At 36.1% G+C, this 14,797-nt stretch overlaps 1 protein-coding gene across 8 annotated transcripts in view; it reads left to right on the top strand.

Annotated features, from left to right (window-relative positions):
• Positions 1-13,383, top strand: part of LOC125673483 (intersectin-1-like) — a 70,793-nt gene extending 57,410 nt beyond the window's left edge. For 4 of the 8 annotated variants that reach the window (XM_056160313.1, XM_056160311.1, XM_056160312.1 and 1 more), the window contains 10 exons: positions 1,969-2,067; positions 2,333-2,500; positions 3,942-4,013; positions 4,360-4,491; positions 4,889-5,007; positions 5,456-5,538; positions 6,447-6,524; positions 8,602-8,679; positions 9,184-9,357; positions 12,350-13,383. In XM_056160313.1, the coding sequence (XP_056016288.1) occupies positions 1,969-2,067; positions 2,333-2,500; positions 3,942-4,013; positions 4,360-4,491; positions 4,889-5,007; positions 5,456-5,538; positions 6,447-6,524; positions 8,602-8,679; positions 9,184-9,357; positions 12,350-12,501 (1,155 nt within the window). In that variant the 3' untranslated portion in view covers positions 12,502-13,383. Of the gene's footprint in view, positions 1-1,968; positions 2,068-2,332; positions 2,501-3,941; positions 4,014-4,359; positions 4,492-4,888; positions 5,008-5,455; positions 5,539-6,446; positions 6,525-8,601; positions 8,680-9,183; positions 9,358-12,349 lie in introns of those variants that run through there. The other 4 variants (XM_056160316.1, XM_056160314.1, XM_056160315.1 and 1 more) reach the window with 3 other exon arrangements.
• The last annotated feature ends 1,414 nt before the right edge of the window (positions 13,384-14,797 follow it).

Genomic DNA, 14,797 nt, shown 5'->3' with positions numbered 1-14,797 from the left:
GGTCAAAGGTCAAGCGCACTGGACATCGAAGTAGCAATATGGTTTCCGGGCTCTAAAGCGTTATCCTTTCCACCTACAGTCACCATATCATACATATGGACTACCCATGGGATGAAGATGTTCCCTATCGATTTTGGGGTCAAAAGGTCAAAGGTCACGTGCACTGGATATCGAAGTAGCAATATGGTTCGGTTTGTCATGCCATTTGTTTTTTACACTCAGAAAAGAGGTAGTTTATACCTATTACCAACAAACACCCTTTGGGAGATTGGGGTAAGCGGGGGGTATTCTTAGTGAGCATTGCTCACAGTACCTCTTGTTTCAATTGTTTTTTTTTTATTTCCAATTGTTAATGCTTAGTATTATTTGGTCAATTATATAAATAGAAAACATAAAAGAAATAATCATTTTGTTTGGTTTTTATGGTAAAAAGTGAGAAATTGTAAGTGGCGAAGTCTTCGGCTTGTTCCATAAGTCGCGCCTCTGAGATTTTGACTGCCTATGTCACTCCTCCTAATTGTTTAAATGTTGTGAGTAGCACTGCACGAAATATTCCAGACGCTATTCAAAAGCAACGAAAAGGTCAAAATCAGTTTTGTCATCGTGAAACATAGATGGCAAATGCACTTACAGTACAACTGCAAAAAATGAAAATGTTAAACAATGCCGTAGTTAAGCAATGAGATGTGAAATCCATCACTCGGTATGGTGCAAGCAGGTATCAGTCAGTGGGAAGTAGCTAGATGCTTTAACACTTGGACGATAACCCGATTGATAAGAGGGACCACCAAACAGGGTCCATAAATGATCGTCCAAGACGTGGTCGACTATTTGTGAGAACACTCGTCAACAGACATTTACATGGCAATGCCACTTGCGTGTCAGATGCAGATCATGTGGATAAACAAAATGTATTAAAATCCTACTCTAGTTTTTAGAAGGACAAAGTAATATGGACATTTAAGATAAGCTTTAAGTGAATTCAAGTGTCAAATCCTGAAAACAAGGAAACAGAAAAAAGAAATGTCACCGTTCCCTCCTCTATTACAGATAATAGGATTTACTGAGTGATGATTATTATGCTGCCAAATGTATTGCGTTATTTTATGGTAAACAAATGAGAAACATAGTAACGTGGTTCCCCTGTATATAAAATGGGAATTTGTGGCACTTCACAATAAAGCTGTTGTTGTCTCAGCATGAGTGAAAAATTCCTGAATGGGATGCAAAACAGGTGAACAAAGAAACAGTGAAATAAATGTAGATTGCATCATTCTGAATGAAGAAAAATGCATATATATTATTACTACAGTAACTTGGTCCAAAGAGTCAGATCATGTCGAGTTGACAGGTGCGGATCATTAGATGAAATGAGACACAAATCTGATCAAATGATCCATGCCTGTCAACTCGACCTAATCCAACTCTTCAGATCAAGTTCCTGTAGTACAATATTGATAAATTTATTATTTTCCCCCTTATGTATGTTACTAAGATAATGAATGTATTCCTAATTATCAAAAACACAAACATGCAGTGAAATTGTTTTTTGTGTATGCAGTTTTGTTTGTGATATGCTATATCATTCTCCACAAAATCTGCGTTGATTCATTGTGACGTCTCTGGGATCTGGCCTGGAGGTTATAAAACTTTTACCGTACTCATACTCAAACTCAGCCATTTTTGTTTTGAGTACAACACTGAGCAAGCTTCAAAACATACTCGAGAAATCTTGAGCATGTACTCCATTTGAGTGTGAGAATAATTTTATAGAAGTTTTATAACCTTCGCTTTTAAATGTGAGTACGATTTAGAACACAGAATTTGAGTATGAAAACGTGCTCAAAAAAGTTTTATAACCTCCAGGCCCGGAAAATCGGAGCACGCACTGTGAATTTAAGGGTATGAAAACACGGATTATTGATGAGTATATACATTGTAATAAAATGCATGATAAACTAATTACAGAAATGTGTTCAAGATCCCAAAACAAAAGGGATGCCTTTAAGCAGCTTCCTGCTGAAACCAATGCAGAGGATCACGAAGTACCCACTGATGATCCAGAAAGTGAGTAATGATCTTACGCAAACTACTCCATGTGTAAATTCAATGTCTCACCATAGCTTCCACTGCCAGGATGGTGCTGTATGTGAAGATTTGTGAATGACTTTTAGATGCCAGTGGTGTAAGATTAAATTTATGTTCCAACTTTTCAGGAAACCACATATATTCATGTATGTGTAGAAAAACATAGTGTACTTGTATAATATTAATGTATGTATAAGAAAACGAATACAATTCTGTACACAGATTAGTGATGGAACATTTTCAGATATTACAATACACCCCCGAGAATCATCCGGACCGCCAGAACCTGGAAGATGCCCTCAGTAAGGCAGAGGAACTCTGTAGCCAGGTCAACGAGGGCGTACGTGAACGTGAAAACTCCGACAAACTGGAGTGGATGCAGAACCATGTCCAGTGTGAGGGATTACAGGAGGTCAGTGTCTAGTAGTGAGGAAACGATTGTGTGAGGGATTACAGGAGGTGAGTGTCTAGTAGTGAGGAAACGATTGTGTGAGGGATTACAGGAGGTCAGTGTCTAGTAGTGAGGAAGCGATTGTGTGAGGGATTACAGGAGGTGAGTGTCTAGTAGTGAGGAAATGCTTGTGTGAGGGATTACAGGAGGTCAGTGTCTAGTAGTGAGGAAACGATTGTGTGAGGGATTACAGGAGGTCAGTGTCTAGTAGTGAGGAAGCGATTGTGTGAGGGATTACAGGAGGTCAGTGTCTAGTAGTGAGGAAACGATTGTGTGAGGGATTACAGGAGGTGAGTGTCTAGTAGTGAGGAAGCGATTGTGTGAGGGATTACAGGAGGTGAGTGTCTAGTAGTGAGGAAACGATTGTGTGAGGGATTACAGGAGGTGAGTGTCTAGTAGTGAGGAAACGCTTGTGTGAGGGATTACAGGAGGTGAGTGTCTAGTAGTGAGGAAATGCTTGTGTGAGGGATTACAGGAGGTCAGTGTCTAGTAGTGAGGAAACGATTGTGTGAGGGATTACAGGAGGTCAGTGTCTAGTAGTGAGGAAACGCTTGTGTGAGGGATTACAGGAGGTGAGTGTCTAGTAGTGAGGAAATGCTTGTGTGAGGGATTACAGGAGGTCAGTGTCTAGTAGTGAGGAAGCGATTGTGTGAGGGATTACAGGAGGTCAGTGTCTAGTAGTGAGGAAACGATTGTGTGAGGGATTACAGGAGGTCAGTGTCTAGTAGTGAGGAAACGATTGTCACCGACAGTCGATTGTTGATTGTTTTTGGCTCTTTGATCCCGATTATCGGTTCTATTTTTCATAATCAATTGTCGCCTGTTAATGTACACTAATTAATATCTAATCCGAGATTCGTCTGACTGTTAATCCCACTTTCATATCAAGACATGTGCAGGGGAGAGTCAGAGTGGACTCCACATTGAAAAGTGGGAATTCAGTGACACCAGCTAGTGTGTATACTGCACATATCCATAAAACTAAATTTATAGAAATAATCCCCAAAATAATAAACATTTTTCAACGACATGTAAATACCAATTATATCGATCATTGATTGATACAGTTCTTCCAATTATGACTGATTATCGATTATGAAATTTTTCCGATTTTTCAACACTAGTGTCTAGAGCTTAAAGGGAAATTCCCAGGTCTAAAAAATAAACATCGAAAAGGGAAGGAGGAGGAATTAGACAAGATGTTTACAGAGAATATCTGTGAAGGTGTACAATATGTATGTGTTCACTGTAGATTAATAAGGGGGGGGGGGGGTATTTGTGTGTAGACCATGTGTGTACTTTAAAGTATCTTTTGCACCACTGTCAGAAATTCTAGCTAAGTTTTCGATATTAAATTTGATAATGTTAGTACATGTATTGAAAACTTTACCCATGATTGTAGAAGCTGATTTTTAATTCTGTGACTAACTGCCTCGGACCGAGAAAACTACTTTACCATGGAACACTGTATAAGGTATGATAAGAAAGAAAGTTTGTAAATGCTAATGTAGACAATTTGATAGCCACAAAGAACAGAGTATTTCTAATCCAGTAAAAGCACTTATAAATGCAGGAATATGGTTTTAAAAGTCTCTGCAGGTGTTCATTTTCTGTCATTTTATAAAGATTATGAAAAGGAACAAATTGTTAGATGTTTGTAGTTGAAAATGATCTGTGACATTGAATTTCTGAATCTCGTGTAAATTTTGTTTGCTTATGTTATTGAAAGACAGAAAGCCATCAATCACTTTGATTCATTGATCCAAATGAATTTTACTCAACGTATATACTGTATATTAACAAATTGATGTCTCATTCAGGCCAAAGGTCACAAGGAATTGTTCACCTTCCTGTTTAACGACTTCCTGCTATTAGCCACACCCCTCAGTAGTGCTACCTCATCATTCCTGTTTGATTTCAAAACAAAAGCCCAGTACAAAATGTATAAAAGTGTAAGTAGAAATGTTAATAAGTCGATGGTGAACTATAATATCAAGACAATGATAATCTAGCATGAAGTGCAGGATTCTCGTCATGTTTTAATTAATTTGGAAATGTGTTAGTAGAGGACATGTGCAGCCTCACAGTACCAATATTAAATGTACGAACATGATGCAACCTTAGTGGACAATTTCTTTAATTCAAATTCAAACATATATTTACATTCTTTATTTTGACATGAATTCATGGATTGCAAAATTTTAAAGGTGTAACTGAATTATAATGTTAACTCAGAAATATATATACGTCAGGTGTGGTATATGTATTATTTGGTTTGTGTTCATTATTTTACAATATCTACTGTAATACGCTAATCGTTATTGATGACCTCCTCTCTGTGTTCGACAGCCCATATTCCTGAATGAGGTGATGGTGCGGAGATTAGGTGAGGATGATGGCGAGTGTCTGTTACAGGTGTCTCACGTGGACCGTGTCTACAACCTAAAGGCCCCGAATCTCACCGAAAGGTTCGCTAAAATATTTCACTGATGGTTGCACTGAGAGATAGAAATCTTTATTTATACATTATCATACATAGAAGAAAGTTTTAAATCGTGATAATGCTAATTAATCATTTAGCTCTGGTACAAGCAACACTAAACCCAGAAAACACAAACATTAGCATACTTATAATAAAGTTGTTGTATCGGGGCGTTAGGATGATTTTTATCTCCTTGTAGAATTACTTAGAGAAAAGGGAATGTTGGAAAAGAAGATGCACATTTTGTGAATTGAACATGACATTTGCTCACTATAGTCAGTGATTGCGTATGACATAATCCGATGTGAATAGTTTTTTCTTTATTTCAGAGTTAGATATGTGAATACTATTTTGATTGAGTTTCTATACAGTTGTAAATTGACTGATGTTCTCAACACAGAGTTGTAATATTAATTCTAAACTCCTCCCTCCAGAGAATCCTGGGTAAGGCATATCGACGCTGCGTCCAAACTTTTCCTGGACACTGAGAAGAAAAAGAGGGAGAAACTATTTAACTGTAAGTAAATATTGCAGCATGAATCATTATGTATTAATTAATTGTCTTTCCTGGTCAGACTACAGTCATAAAAATGGTGTTTTGATTTTATTTATATTCATTATAGAAAGAAGAATGGGATACATTGATTTTGTTCTCTTTCTTTTTATTTTTGACTCTCTCTGGTTGGGTGATAACCTTTGAAATATGCACACATCAACTGAAAGTTCATAAACAAAGCTATCTGCTAGATCAGGGTGAAAGTTGAAATGTTCAGACAATCTGACATGACCAGTTGGCCACTACTAAGACATACTTGTATTGTTTCACAAGCACATCTTGATAGTGCTCTTGTACTGTTATGTTAATGTTAGAAAGATTTCCTCAAGCTATGGCAAAGCCTTTAGGTGTTCTGAATAAAAAATTCACCTCCAATTCAGATTTTGAAAGCCTTTTTGCAATCCAAAATTTTACCTATGAGCATAATTAAGTGGGAAATAATTGGATCTTTTAGCAGAGAGCCAACTCTTTCTTTGTGCCATTCTAAATCTTTACAGCATTTAATGGTATGACCATAACATGAGAGGCCCTTGTACAGGACAACATGTATGTAGTAGTTAGGGCTATATGGACCATGGAATCGACGTGGGTAGCTCAGTGGGTAGAGCACCTGGTTCAAATCCCAGTCCATAAATCCCCCCACCCTTCCTATAGAGTTCATAAAACTATTATTCTGTGAACATGTTTTGTCAGATTACGGGATGCTTTTTGTTTCACTTAAGTTTATGACACAGAGTTTGTGTGTCGAGCTTTGATTGTAAACCTGTAAATTTATAATGAGTATAGCGAGTAAGAGATTTAGTGTCTGATCTGTGAGTAAGAGATTTAGTATCTGATCTGAGTTGATATTTTGCTTCTACACTCCACAGTGGGGCAGAAATCCCACATGGTGGGTAGGCTTTTGGTGATAATCCAGGAAGGGATTAACCTTTCCCCAACAGCGGACGGTAAGGTGCCCCTCTTAGTGAGATCCTCGGGTTTTACTAATCACAGCAGAAGGAATGCTCCCTTTGTTAGCTTGGTTTTACTAATCATCCAACTAGGACTGTTCCAGGCTTGTCACGTTTTGATGTTGTCTCGTTTTGTTTGATGATACATGTATTGGTTTTTAAGGAAAGATTATGATGATGAATTTCATTTTTCATGCGTTTTTTTTTTAAATCAATATGTATATTAGAATATTGATGCATACATATTATAATGATTATTGTATGTGACATTAAAGGAACGCATTTCATTATTTCAATATACAGTTTAATTTTAAATCAGTTTTAACAGTCATTATGATAATATATTCAATATGAATATTTGATTAAAGCCTGCAATGTGTCATTATAATGATAGGTATTATTTTATTATCTCAAATGAATATACAGTTTGATTGAAATATATATTTCAAAATATGCAATTCAATATCAATATCTTTCCTGAAATAGCGATATAATTTTAGATGTAATAGTGGAAACGAGTATGTTTTTCATTGGCTGGCCTTGACAAAGTGTTCATTGTGGTACTTCTGGACCAGATTCAGTGACCATGCAAAAGCTGCAAGCTAGAGCAAATTTTCACAGATAATATGACAAAGTGACTCGTGATAGTGGACAAAATTGCATGGAAGCTTGTTAGAATTTATGTTGAGAGTCTGTCTCCAGATGCATATAATTGTCAAATAAATGTTAGCGTACAGTGAAAATCATTGAACCATTGGCCAGATTTCTCTGACAGATAATGATGTAGGGAAAGAATAGTCTATATGTATAGAACAGGAGCATTCACAAACGGCCAACCTCCTCTTAGTTCCCTAAAATCTCTTATTCAAGTGACACAGCCAAGGACGTAGGCTCTCTAACACATGAAATAGCTCACTAGCGAGTTGCCTATGTACTGGGTTTTAGTGACACAGTCTAGGACGTAGGCTCTCTAACACATTGAATTATTCACTAGCGAGTTGCCTATCATCGTCGGAAACCCAAGGTTGATTACGCTTCATTCCTCTCTTATGTGATGGAGAGAGGAACGATGCGTAATCAACTGTGGGTTTCCGACGATGGTTGCCTATGTACTGGGTTTTAGTGACCCAGTCTAGGACGTAGGAAATAAATGAAATCCAAGCAGTTTTTTATGTTATCTTCGTTACACCCCCACCCCTTACACACACTAATACACACTAAGTGGATTAAGGATATGGACCTCATTTAATGGTAGGATTTAATCCTGTATTGACCACTCTTGCATGGTACATGTGCGAAGGCAAAAGGCAGCTGGCATATGATGTAATAAAAGTATCTCACTGAAGATTTATTTGTGATTGTTTCACATATGCTAGCTGATAAATTCACTTAGGTGAACTTTTTCAATCTTTGAATACACAATTTGAGATGAGCTGGTGTGTACACTATTTGTGAGACATGAGCTGTGGTTCTAAAAATATCATCATTATTTATTAGATCTGAACTAAGTGTCCTGCTTTCAATGTCACTTGAAAAATTCAAGGTCAGTGTTAGAAATGTGTTGTGTGACACTTTGCATTATGATAGAAGTGTCAGTGCCATAGTATCATTAGTGTATAGGTTGCATGCAGTGTATTGGGACTTCCATAATGGTCACACATGACTGATCACAAAATGGTCACACAAGACTGATCACAAAATGGTCACACAAGACTGATCACAAAATGGTCACACATGACTGACCACACGATGTCAATCAACATTCTATAATCTCTTTTCGCATTAACAGAAATTGTTTTTTTTTTTTTTTACCAAATCCCTGAATAAGCTAGATGTTAGATGAAATTTATCAGTGCTAGTGAGTGTGTCAATTTATTCCCTGAACTGCATGAAACCTAGAATCCAGATGGATAGAGAAAGATTTGTACGTAGTTAAAAGTCGCTTTTCAACCTGAGTTCACACACAGCCTTGTAGAATTGATGCATGTTGTTTGAGTCCAAAATGTATGTTTTTCACATTTTTTTTCTTTTTTGTTTCCTTTCTTGTGCATGATGTTGACTACCCATAATGCAGTGCGCAAGATAAACGGCGTGGGTCGGTTACTGGTGGTGTTGTTGGAGGGTTGTGATTTACAGGCCAGTGATGCCAATGGTAAAATTAATTCACCACAATTTCTCATTTGATACAATGTGCGCATATATACACAGCCAATTATGCCGAACATTGAATTAACGTTAAATTAACATGTTAAATTGGGGGTTAATTTATTTAACGTTATAGACACAGTCGGCTGTATACTGTAAAGTCACAATTTATTTAGAGATTTTAGTTTCATTATGTGGCATGAATTCTAATCAATCACAAAGAGAAGGGGGACAACTGCATCACAGAGGAACAACTTTTAAGGCATAACATGGAGAGGATTTCTAAAACTACAAAATTTCAGCTTTGTATATTAAATAATATATAATATTATTCTATTTTGACTAAAAGTACCATATAAGACAAAGTATCTTTAACGAAGAAAAAAATCTTTAGAATCAATTTTCAAAGATGTTGATATATTTTAGCATTGGGTAAATTTGTTATTTGAATATTTGCTATATTGGTATGCTTTGCTGGACTGTTGATGATTGCATGTAAAATTTGATTCAGGAAAGAGTGATCCTTACTGCGAAGTGAGTATGGGGGTACAGGAACACAAAACCAAGGTCATCAATGCGACCTTGAACCCTCGCTGGAATGCCTCCATGCAGTTCACGATCAAGGATCTAGAGCAGGATGTCCTTTGTATTACTGTGTTCGACAGAGATCTGTTTTCGCCAAATGGTAAGTTTAAAGTTTACAGCTGTAACCATGCGTTCCCAATGGCCTTCATTTTTACAGTTACTGCCCTTACACAGGAAGTAGGGGGTGTGCTTACCCGGATGGGTCGTAAGCTTCAGATAAAATAGTAGTAACAAATGGGGACAGGCACTCGATGTTTGATATTTATAAATTGTCTTCCTGTAAACAAACTACATATTTTGTGTATAGTATATGACACCAATTAAAATCTTTATTTTGGACTGAGTTTTAACAGGTTGTATCATATCCCTTATAATAACAAAGTTTAGTTTCTTCGATTTTACAAAGAAGACATACAATTATGCTATGATTGATACAATTAATACCAAAACTTTCATCAAGTTATCAGTAAAAATAAATGAATAACAGACACCTGGGTCCCATTTCACCAGGCGTTAGCTTAGTTGGGCTTAAAAACAGGACTAAATCATAAAACCGGACTAAGTTGCATTTCATAAGACAGACTAAATTTGCACCCGACTAAAGTTATGGCTCAAATTTAGGCCTGCTCATGACTAGGTGTAATGCTTAGTCTGTAAACAACTAAACCAGTAATGGCGACATGTTGATTTTGAAGCAACTCTGGCAGCGGCAGATAAGAAGAGAAAGGGTTTTCTGAGACTGGTCAAATTTACTCCGAATCAAATTATGATTTAAAAAAAATTCCAAATCAGAAATATCTAATTCCTATCATTATAAACTTCAAAGAATTCTGCTTCAAAGTGAAATCCATTGCATTAATTTATTGTAAAAAATAAAGTCACACCTACTATTTGAAAAATTGCTGTTTTGTATGAAATATGTAGAAGTAAAAAATGTTTCTGCGAACAAACTTATGGGCAGCTACTTTACATGTATAACTGATGATGATATTGGAAGCTTTCATTTTGAAATTTTTGAAATTTGACTTTATTTATACAAAAATCATGGAACGTATTACGTTACATGTATATTTTAGAATATTTCTATTTTACAATCAAGGAACATTAATGTTGACTGTCTAGAGATTTATTCCTTCCTATCAACAAAGTTTTAAGAAAAAAAAAAGAAATTGTATCTACTGACCTATAATTTACAATTTCTATATCCTCAGTTATGATGATGATATATAATAGATGGTAATGACTACATATTGAGTCCTCATTTTAAATTTTGGGGGAAGTGGGGGGTGGGGTGCTATATTCCAACAACAAATGTTTAAGCATTCTTTCCTTTTAAATAAATTTAATATTCATCTGAACCTTTGGTATATTTCAACTCTGGAAAGACTAGGCTACTTACTATTTGGTGATTTCGTTCTAGATTCCCTTATTCTCCGAAGTATCACTAGGAAATTTTGCAAATGGAATATCACTATTTTCGCGAATTGATGATGCTAGCACTTGTATTTCATCAGCCGTCCAATTAGATTTTGTTTTACTGATTTTGCTCATGTGTGCTTTGGTCATAATATATGAATACACATCTACATGCATGTATGAGGTTAGATGTGTATTTATATATTATGAACAAAGCACCTGTGATTTTACTCTGTGAATTTGAAGACGCCATTATATTATTGTCTTAAATACTGAATCAGACGACAGTAGCAATGCACAAAATATACATGGCATTGCTTTCCTGCAATGCACTGTTGAAATCTAGAAGTTATACATGCAATATACATGCTGAAAAAAATATGTAATGCATGTAGACCTACCCTTTGTCTAGTGCAGGGGCGGATCCAGGAATTGCGGTGGGTGGGGGGCAACTTTATGAGGTAGGGGGTCTGGGCGCCCCCTTCAGCCCCTGAAGCTCCTGGACTTTACATATTTTATAGGGCTTCGCAAATTTTAAGGGTTTTTGGAACAAATTTAAGTTCTCTCAATAAAGTAATTCAATAAATAAAAATAATGTCATTTATTTCTCCGAGAGTGGAAGAAATTATTGCTTCTTTTATCGATCACTTTTTCTATTAAGCAAGAGACCACGATTTACCTTAAATTTGAAATTTTATGGGGAACCCCTTAAATCCGCCACTGGTCTGAATATAATAACATAGCTCAATTCATAAATTATTTTAAACTTTAATAAGAGAGAACAACAATGTAGGTGATGTAAATATATGGCTTTTCCCCCAAACAGTATATACTATTATAGCTTGATGTTTCATTTATTCATGCTTTAAAAGCTCATTTTAAATAGCTACCTGATATCTTAATAAATTCAAATCTCAATAGAAACTGTCTACATACGTGTATTATAGTTTATTGAAATGTGCAGTATTCTTCAGAGGAATAAACGACACAATTCAATAATTTCCTTAACTCTTCTTTACCGTCGGTCATTTGCTGATGTAATTAAAAAATGGAATTTAAATTTCTGTTTGAAAAATAATTTAAAGTTGATGCTTTAAAAAATGTGTTTCCTTAATTTCAATTTATATGTTACAACAGAACCGGTAATTTTGTCTGTAATAATGATATCAGGGGTCTATATAACTATACCACCCCCTATTAAAATAACTTTTTTTTTCATTGAATTGGAGGTGGTATAGTATAGACTCCTAATATTATCATTACAGGCAGAATTAACAGTTCATGTGATGTTACACACATAACATGTCTCTAATAACATGTATTTAAACAATAATGAAATATTGGATTACATATATCTATATTTATTTATTCACCAATCAAGGGCCCTCAGGGGGCCTATACAAATTAACAATTAAACATTATAACTACATGATACAATTTACACATGTGTGCCATATACATGTTAAGGGTTTCTACATTGACATAGGTATTGAATTCTCATCACAATACTGGCCGATTGGAAATGTACTGTACAGTAAGTGTGCTATATGGGAAGTAAAGTAAAACAATATTATAAATTGTTGTCACAATTTTCAGGAACCAAATGTTGTAATTTATTGTAAATGAGAATTTAGGTTTGCATTAATCTGACTTTAACATTATCTCTTTATTCGCAGATTTCTTGGGACGAACTGAAGTCAGAGTGAATGAAATTTTAGAAGAATCCAAAACACGTAAAGGACCAATCACAAAGCGGTTATTATTACACGAGGTCTCCTCGGGTGAAGTAGTGGTCAAATTGGATTTACAGCTCTATGACAACTCTTGATAACATCAGGAGACCACAGCTAATGGTTGTTTATAAAGACACTGTGTAGGAAAGTGTTGTGAAGCTGGAGTTTGTTCAGAATTTTAATGGAAAAGTGAAATGATTCCAAAGACTTCATTTGTTGTGTCAAAATACACATTTACAACACATTTAACGTGTGATCGCGTGCTATAAGTGATGCAGTATAGTTAAAACGTTTTATGAATATTTTATTCCCTTCCTGGACACCTGACATGTGTTCAGAGGATGTGACATTTCGGAGATCAGCTAGATCCATGTGTTAGAGTGATTTTAAAATAAATCCAGAACAGTTTTTCATTGCCATTTTAAAAATAAGTCGTTTATAGATTTAATTATCTAAAATTTGATTTTAGACAATTATATCATGCATATGAGATTACAAGATTCTGTGAATTCAAGAACTCATTAGAGAGAACTTGTCATTCTGTGTTGAGGTGGAGCTTGAATGGAAGAAACAGACACAAAAAGTGCTAAATCAGCAAAAGTGCATTGTATGCCGAGTCAGAGACATTTGAAAGAACTGTTGACATGTCCCATGATTTTGTATGTTCATCTTATTGTCTCTTTACAAACAATGCATACTGATAGTTTATTGATAGATAGTGGAAAGAGAATAATCTACATATTGGGTTAAAACAGCAGTGGTTTTGAATAAGATGAGTCGTGGAGTTGACCTATAGTGCAATACAATCTTTGTAATAGTAGTTGTGTTTGTGATATAGAAAATAGACATGAAATGCATTGTATTTATACATAACTGTAAATCAGTACGGCAACTAGTATTTGTTAGCGTTGGAAGACATTTTCTGAGTGATGGACTTGAGGAAATGTTCAATTGATTTGAATAAAGAATGAGATCATGTATTTCTTTTTGCTTCAAGTACATGTACATGCAGATCCGGTAAGGAGATTTTATGAAGATCTGCACGTAGGGAAATTGTATTTACATATAGAACATTAGTGTTATATTTTGTCTTAATGCTAAATGAAAGGTGAAGATAACGAACAGTAATCAATCTCATAACTCCTATAAGCAGTTGGGGAAACACGGACCCCTGAACACACCAAAGGTGGGATCAGGTGCCTAGGAGGAGTAAGCATCCCCAGTCGACTGGTCACACCCGCCGTGAGCTCTATAACCTGATCAGGTAAACGGAGTTATCTGTAGTCAAAATCAGCATTTCGCAAATTCTATGGTGGTTATAAAGATACAATTGGGTCAAATGTTGTCTGACGTGTTTCATACTGATTGTTAGGCCATTCCTGGCACACTGATTTTGACTACGGATAACTTCGTTTACCTGATCAAGATATAGGGCTAACAGCGGGTGTAACTGGTCGACAGGGGATGCTTAATCCTAGACACCTGATCCCATAAAAGTAGGGGCTATGGATCAAATGTTTGAAATTTAGTCCAAAATACTGAATTTTCATGTAAAATTTTGGGTAAATCAGTACAAGTCCTGTTGGGATCCGGGTTAGAATAAATCCTCAGTACCTTTTGCTTGTTGTAAGAGGCGACTAAATGGGGTGGTTCATCGGATGATACCGCAAAAACCGAGGTCCCGTGTCACAGCAGGTGTGGCACGATAAACATCCCTCCCTGCTCAAAGGCGGCAAGCGCTGAGCATAGACCTACATTTTACAGTCCTACGCCGGCAATGATGACGTATCCATATGAGTGAAAATTTCTCGAGTCGGACCTTAAACAATATTCAAAGAATCAATCAATACAGATGTTTTTACGAATCGGCGTTCTGCAACTGACCAAGAAGCTGACACTGTTTTTACAGGGTTCTGACATTTCAGGGGTTCCAACAGTCTCGTTCCAAATCAGCATTTTGCAAATCCAATGGTTGTTGTAATGATCTTGTTTGCCAATACAACCTATCATTGGGTCAAATGCTATCTGACGTGTCTCATAGCGATTGTTAGACCGTTCTTGGCTCACAGTGGGTGTGACCGGTCGACAGGGGATGCTTACTCCTCCTAGACACCTGATCCCACCTCTGGTATATCCAGGTTTGTATAGTTTATAGGAATTATGAGATTGATCACTGTTCGATATCTTCCTCTTTCCTGTGCAATCAAAATATGATAATAATAATACTCCTACTATAGGACCTCTCAAAGTTCACAAGAAATTTTCCGTATTAAGGTCGTTGGTTTATTTCTATTATTGGCATTGAACTTTTTTATATCTATGTTTTTGGAGTGCGTATTTATTTGATGTAATGATTGATTTGTTGGTTTATGTTGGTTCACACCAACAGAC

Source organism: Ostrea edulis, chromosome 3, assembly GCF_947568905.1.
Source record: "Ostrea edulis chromosome 3, xbOstEdul1.1, whole genome shotgun sequence".
Taxonomy (NCBI): domain Eukaryota; kingdom Metazoa; phylum Mollusca; class Bivalvia; order Ostreida; family Ostreidae; genus Ostrea; species Ostrea edulis.
Note: the sequence above shows the minus strand (reverse complement) of the source record. Positions and strands in the feature narration are given on the sequence as shown.